At 33.1% G+C, this 7,344-nt stretch overlaps 1 protein-coding gene across 2 annotated transcripts; it reads right to left on the bottom strand.

Moving 5' to 3' along the window:
- Nucleotides 1-1,494: 1,494 nt before the first annotated feature.
- LOC108326983 (ribulose-phosphate 3-epimerase, cytoplasmic isoform) lies at nucleotides 1,495-7,111 on the bottom strand. Of its 2 annotated transcripts, XM_017560627.2 has the most exons (8): nucleotides 6,825-7,111; nucleotides 6,398-6,402; nucleotides 4,986-5,048; nucleotides 4,778-4,884; nucleotides 4,570-4,667; nucleotides 4,290-4,382; nucleotides 4,137-4,178; nucleotides 1,495-1,770 (listed from the first exon to the last, which is right to left on the bottom strand). In XM_017560627.2, the coding sequence occupies exons 1-8, from the start codon at nucleotides 6,939-6,941 to the stop codon at nucleotides 1,609-1,611; spliced, it is 687 nt and encodes a 228-aa protein (XP_017416116.1). In that variant the 5' UTR covers nucleotides 6,942-7,111; the 3' UTR covers nucleotides 1,495-1,608. The 2 variants fall into 2 exon arrangements, with proteins under 2 accessions (XP_017416116.1, XP_052729705.1); XM_052873745.1 differs by lacking the exon at nucleotides 6,398-6,402 and having other exon boundaries at nucleotides 6,825-7,110.
- Between the last annotated feature and the right edge of the window lie 233 nt (nucleotides 7,112-7,344).

Genomic DNA, 7,344 nt, shown 5'->3' with positions numbered 1-7,344 from the left:
TCATCACAAATAATTAGCAGCCCAAGATAGCTTTTATCAAATAAGATCTATATATTTATAATACACAAAAGCAATAACTCTTGATAGAATATTGACCTCTTAAAATTCGACTCAACATGATTTTTAATTTTAACTTTTTTAGACTCATGTTAGATATTATGTATTATCACATCTCAAATAAAATAAGCATTTCAAAACATATCAATCACTTGCTCTCACAACTTTTGATTTCATTTAGTCATGTAAGCCTTTTGTATGAATTATCTTCATATGATAATATATCTCATTATCCCTTGCCTTTTCTTTATAATTTAATTAGATCATTGTTGATCAGGAGTTACAAGTTTTACACTTGACTGTGTTTATAGAATATAGTTGTAGTTAAGGAGTTTTTTTATCAAATAGTTAAGGAATTTAAATAATGAAAAACGATACCGTTTACACTATTTTATTTAAGATATTCTGAAACAACATTAATGAAACAAACATGTCCAAGTATTTCATACATTAACGTCAACATACATGTTACATGTTTTAAATATCACTAAAGTAAATTTAATAAAATTTTAACAAAAAGACATTCAGTTTCATTTAATTGGAAAGTTAAACACAATTTTCAGTTTGCTCTCATTGAAGGTATCTTCTATATTTCGTTTTCAGCAAGATTTTGATTTTATATTAATACAAATTTACTTGATGTTTGCCAAATCCACTACAAAAAAGCCATGAAATTAGGTCACGTAAAATAATGTGGTATTACCCCAAGATGATTAATATTTGTTTTACCAACCTGACGTTGAGAATGAGTTCAACTCACTTTTTAAAGCATGTTTTTCCATATGATCAAAGCATGGGGACTGAATGAATGGCATAATAAAGCGTGCACATGCACATGAGAGTACACATGCCGCACACTGTTCTTGGTAGACAGAAATTTGTGCTGATTTTGGGAGTAGAAGGGAGACAAATCCAATCCCGAATGCACTTCTAATATGCTGTGTCGAGAATAAAGACGATTGCAAAAAAGATATTCATAAAAAATAAAACAGCATAAAAGTAGGGAGAACTTAAAATATATGAACTTTATTGAGGAAGATTATTAGGCCAAGAATTAAACATTTGACTAAGAACATTTCATCCATGGATCACCCAATAACTCAAGAGAAGAGATGTATATTCCAATACACTTTCCATCCATCCAAGATTCAAAGACTTTTATGTGATAACCAAGGCAAGAGTCCCCTTTACCCGTCAATGAGTCTAAAAAATGAATTTTATTCAAGAAAATAGACTAGGTAATCGGTGTTCTCTCAAGATACTTATAAGACAGATTTCACACTATCAGTAAATATCATATTTTAATAAGAAATTATTTGAAATACAGGTGGTCAAAATTTTAAATTTAAACAAAATACTACATGTGACAGTAGCATTTGCCATTCATTCCCCTTTTTTCTCCATATATTTATGAAATGCACTCATGATATAGAAATGTGAAGAAACATTATCAAGTCATCTGATCTTTTATTCCACACAGGAAAATGTTGTCGTCAAGCATATTGATTGGTGAGTTATGAAGTGTACAACAACTTGAAGAGACATTTTTTTTTACTGTATCAAGGTTTGCTGGGCTTTCTCAACAGAATTTCTCAGCATGGATATTACTTGAGCTGGCTCAGGGGCACCAAACACAGAACTTCCAGCAACAATGCAATTTGCCCCTGCCGATGCAGCAACCTCGATGGTTGAAGGCCCCAAACCACCATCAACCTGTGATCGAAATTTACCATGATTCAATTATTGAAAAAATAATATTATTACCAGTGTTCATGAGCATGCTAACACAAAGAGCATATAAAGTCCTTTTGGATAAACAGCTCATTTAAGGACTTGTTGAATAACACTTTTTTCCTCGATAAACATTTTGACGAACCACTTATACAAGGAAAAAAAATAAATGATTATGTATATCTTAGCTTAGACGTAAATTAATTTAGAGAAATACTCTCATTTAGCTTCGTCAAAAATTTGATTTTAGTTGGAATATAAATGAATTTTAGCTTATAAAATATAATAATCCTTATTTTTTTTACTTTTTTATTTGCATTCTACAATTTGTTTTATTGAGAATAGTATCAAGAGCTTCGTAAAAGTTATGTTTATAATCGAAGAGGATTTAAGAGATTTAGAGAAATAAGCTGAAAATAACTTGTGAACATATTCAGATAAGTTAATGTTATAAGCTTTCCCATATACTTAGACATGAGTGTATATCATAAGTCCAAATAAAATGTAAATAAGCTCTTCCAAATGAGATCTTAGTCATCTCTAATCTCCATGAGTGCATTAGTAGCACTTACGGGGAGGTTTCTTCAATATAAAACAAAAATTCCCGGGAAAGTGGCTGAGGAATATCATATTTTTCATGTTCCTTACAAGTTTTGGAAAAATACTTCCAAGAATTCCTATGAATACACAATCTTCATGTTTAATTTGCCTCTTATTCTCATGGTAAGAGCTGACACTAGTATATACAAGAGACCTGGACAACTCAACTGCAGATGGACAAGTGGCTACTGAACTAAATGAGGGCAGGAGGAAAAGTGCAATGCCCAAAATAATTAATTGTAGGCTGAACATTTTGAATGATTCAGACACTATAATATAGAATTCGTTTAGAGGAGAGCGAGGGGTTATGCGTGACTGAATTCTGATCTTCTAATTGTATTCCTCATGCGGTATTTTCTATCTCTGTACTGCTACCATAAGGTAGGGTTATTCACTGTAATTCATATCCATCTTAAGTAATAATATTTTCAAAGATTCTTATTCCATATACGTTCTTTTGCACGTTCATTGCTACTGTTACATTTGATGTTTTCATTGAACTTTTTTTATGGCGGAAAACATGTGGTGGAAGAAATTATATACTAATAACATATCTTCAACGTTTTGGATGCTCATGAGAAAGAATATTCTATCCGTTTTAAAATGATTGAATCTGTTGTTGATATTTTCCTAAAGCACATTCCAGATTTGCAATCTTTGATCACGAGCTCTTCACATCCTTTTCAGTTTGCATCGTTGAGCTTGATTTTCCGCCTTTTGACAACGTTGATGTTCTCCAGTGGACTTTTCTGTTTTTTTTTTCTGTTAAGGTCGAACAGTTTTTCAATTCTTATTACCTACCTGAATATCAATGCTCAACGATTGCTGTGGTCCATTTAGACAAGGATGTAGTTCCTCCTTATCAGATTATGACTACCACTTATTCAATTCATTCTTGGATTGCTTTTACTCTAGCACTTGAGCTGGAATTTGGACTCTCCATATAAGTGTCCTCAATCTTACTTGTTTAAGTTGACTCAAGTGGGGTCAGTTCATGAATATTATATCCAATCCACAGCTATAGCAAATAAGGCTCAGTGGATTACCTCTGAAGCATTATTGGACTGTTTGTTGGTGGTCTAAAACCAGATACTAGGCGGATATAATTTCCCAGACCCCAACCACTCTAATTCTGTTAGGAACCCAGAATTAAAAAGAGAAAGAAGAGTAATATTCTTGATTGTATAGACAAAACAACACAAAATAGGAGAGCTCTCTCGATTTACGTACTATGAATAAGAATTCATGGTTGAACTTAGATGTGATAATGATTGGAACATCAATGACATTGGAACTTTGGAATTCCAACTTCTTGGGTTTAGGGTTCAGATACTTGTATATAGAATCCGGTTAGAGAAGAGAGAGCAGATATGCATGACAGAGTTCTGACCTATCTTTGGGAACCATTCCATACTCAATAGTTTTTTCTATTTCTGTATCACTAATATGAGGTAGCCTTCCTCATTTTCATATCCATCTTGAGTAATAATTGCTACAGAGATTCCTATTCCATATCGATAGTTTTGCAGATTCATTTGTACTATTACAGAAACAAGAAATAAATAAAAGCCAACTTTTATTTGTCCTAAATAAGTGACAAGAATATAAAAATTTAAATTTCAAAAGATTTAACAAGTTCAAGAATCAAGCATGCAAAAAATCACAATTATCTAATACGTCTAAAACCATGAAGCAAATATGAATCTAACTTGAAACAAAAAGTCAGTCAAAAAAATAGGCTGAGATACCTCAATGTCAAGCGATGGATACCTCTTCCTAAGTATACGTACCTGATTTGACAATGCAAACGAGAAAAAGTATTAATGAAAAAATAGATAAAACAGTATAATTGACAAGAGCTGTCAGCCACCAAGCATAATACAGAAAGAGGGTGGTGATACTTTATCCATCATCTCTGGCATAAACTTTTGTCCTCCAAATCCAGGTTCTACAGTCATCACAAGAACCATTTCCACAGGATTTTCAGCTTCCACCTGTCAAGAGAACAACGACTATAACACAAGAACAAAACCCCCTTTTGAGACTAAGAACTTCAGATCAGAGATATTATATTAAATCTCTATTTTATGCACAGTAATAATATTCGCAGAAGATAAAAGATGATAGTAAAATCCAGCTATATAGGTATGACCATTGAGAACCAAAGGGGAAAATATTTACCAGAGGAAAAACCTCTTCAATGGGAGTCCCAGGCTTTAATGATATCCCAGGCCTCATGCCATGTGACTTAATTCTTTGGATAAGTTCTTTCCAGTCATCTATCCACAAGAACCATTTTTAAGACAGTAGACAACAAAATATTAAATAAAGGTAGGCTGAAGAAAACTGCATACGAGGAAATCAAACCAAAGGAAGTATAGGGACAAACTTTTTGATGTCTCAACATGAAATGTAAAACCAGAAGCTCCAGCTTTTGCCAAGGGTTCAACATAATCAAGAGGATTTGTAACCATAAGGTGACAATCCAAATATGCCCTGCAAGGGTTAATGATTCATGACTAAAATGCACTCTATATCATGTAAATAGGCACAAAAAAATAAAATCATCTAGATCGGCGAAAAAGTAAGATGGTTACTTTGTGTGCTTTCTCAAACTTTCAATAACAGGAGCGCCAATAGTTAAATTGGGGACAAAGTGCCTGCATGAAATAAAAGGATATGAGAAAAGAAAGGAAACATGTTCAGTAATTTAATGACCAAACGCTCACACACGAAGATAGTAAAGTCCAATAATAAACAAAATTAAACAAACATGAGGTGACGCTAGGTCTCCATAAGACCAAGTCAGGTTGATGAACAAAATTCACTTCACACACCCTTGCAAGCAGAACCTTGAAAGATGGTTGTTTTATTGCCAAGCTGTGCAGTATTTGCCTTAATTTCATTCAATTAGACTATCATCCAACTCAGTATAAGCATAGTCAAATACCCATATTGTCCCATAAAATGTCACTTTTGTAATGAAAGCATTTAGCCATTCTTCCAATGTCAATAGAGTACAAAATAATTCATTTGTTTGAAAAGCAAAGAAAAGGACAACAGGAAGAAAATTATGATTCAATTAGAAATCCCTCATCAGAAAATGGCCTTGAAAATTTAAGATTCTCAGCATCTACTACATATTTTATATGACTAATGGGCAAAAACATAAATGGGTTACAAACAAATATGCATCATACTTATGTAGCATAGATCAAAGTATAGCTGGATGCATAAAAATACTACATAGCCAACAGAATTGAAGACAAAAACTGGGGTAACTAAAAAGGAAATAATAGCAGACTACAATGCTATACAGGTAGTTGATATTGGGGAAATTTATAGAAGAAACTGTAGCACTGATCACAGATGAGTACAGTAGCAGAACCTATACTAAGGGCACGAGGTTGCTTTGATCCAGATATTGGTATTATGGAACATGACAGAATATTGGCATCCACTGTAGCTTATATGTCAGTCTTATTGACAAGCACATTTTAGAATACAATATGTACAATGAACTATACCTCTACAAATACAGTGAGATCATTCAGCATTCAACAAAAATTCTTATCACTGGGGCTACACTAATTGTGTGATTGTGTTCGCATTTATGCCTCCCTTTCGCACACTCAAAGAAACTAAACATGCCTGGGAAAATTTGATGGATCCATGTTCAACAGAGGTATATGGTAAATATTATTCAAAGAGCTACAAACAAACAAATTACACCTTACTTAAATTCATTGTTATAAATATAGAAGAAAATTAACACAACAAGATGACGGGAAATGCCACATATTATTAACAGGACATCAAAACTTAAAATGTTATCAGAACTACAAGTACTCCCCGTTCATCCTTGCAGATGGATACCATTAACTGGACAAAACAACAAAAGGGAATGAACTGAAATGCAACTTAAAATCCGATTTAATTTGAGGCATTGAAAATCTGAGTAGTAAGGGGTAAAGTCAGCAGCATAAGCAAAGCAAGAGAGTATCCTTACCCATCCTGCAAATAAACCAAAAATAAAAAAACATCAGGAGCCACGGCTGCTGACAAAATAAAACATGCGCAATCAGATAAATTACTAGATTCACAACTACAGTAACAATGACACATTCTTTCAAACTTGGTTCACAAATAACAATAAGAGATAATTCCACAAGATAAAAAATGCAAGTTGCATATCTCTGACAAAAAAAATCTTTTGGAAATTACAAGCATGCAATAGAAGAAAACAGATGTCTAGAGATCCTCTGTCCTAGCACTTTTGATAGGCCTAATTGTGAGATCATCAACACATTTTCAGTTCTGTAAACTTCAAGTTCGACATTTCCCGAAGGATGTTAGATATTCTACATCTTACAGTGATATGATCGAAGTAGTGTATATAATGGAACAAAATTCTAAGAAAAGAAGAATAATAATACCATGATGTCCATATGAAGCCAATCGGCACCAAAGTCGAGCATGCGCTGAGCCTCGGTAGCCAAATTGGCGAAGTCGGAAGAGAGCATGGAAGGAGCAATTTTGGGAGTCACAGCCATTGTTTGCTTCTCAGGTACGGACGGAACAAAAGGGAAGATGACAACAAAACAAGTTTCTCTTATTCCCGATTGGGGGTTCGGTAGGTGGTGCTTAACAGGAACGCCGCTATGCTTTGACTCTTGTTGTAAGCAAATTTTGACGCTCCCATTGAGTTGGATTTGGATTACAGGGGTTCAAAACCCATAAAAAACATAACATGAAATTGATTTTAAAAAAAAGTCCAAATTTAAAGTTAATTAACCTCGATTAAATATGAATTTCTTCATTTCCTATCTTTCTCTATTTGACTACTTTTATTATAAAATATTTATTATTTTTATTATAAATATTTAATAAGTTTTCAATGAAAAAATGTTTACAATTTTATAACAATGAAAGACTTAGTTTCAATTTTAATCCTGT

Source organism: Vigna angularis, chromosome 2, assembly GCF_016808095.1.
Source record: "Vigna angularis cultivar LongXiaoDou No.4 chromosome 2, ASM1680809v1, whole genome shotgun sequence".
NCBI lineage: Eukaryota > Viridiplantae > Streptophyta > Magnoliopsida > Fabales > Fabaceae > Vigna > Vigna angularis.
This window is presented reverse-complemented; position numbering and strand designations above follow the sequence as displayed.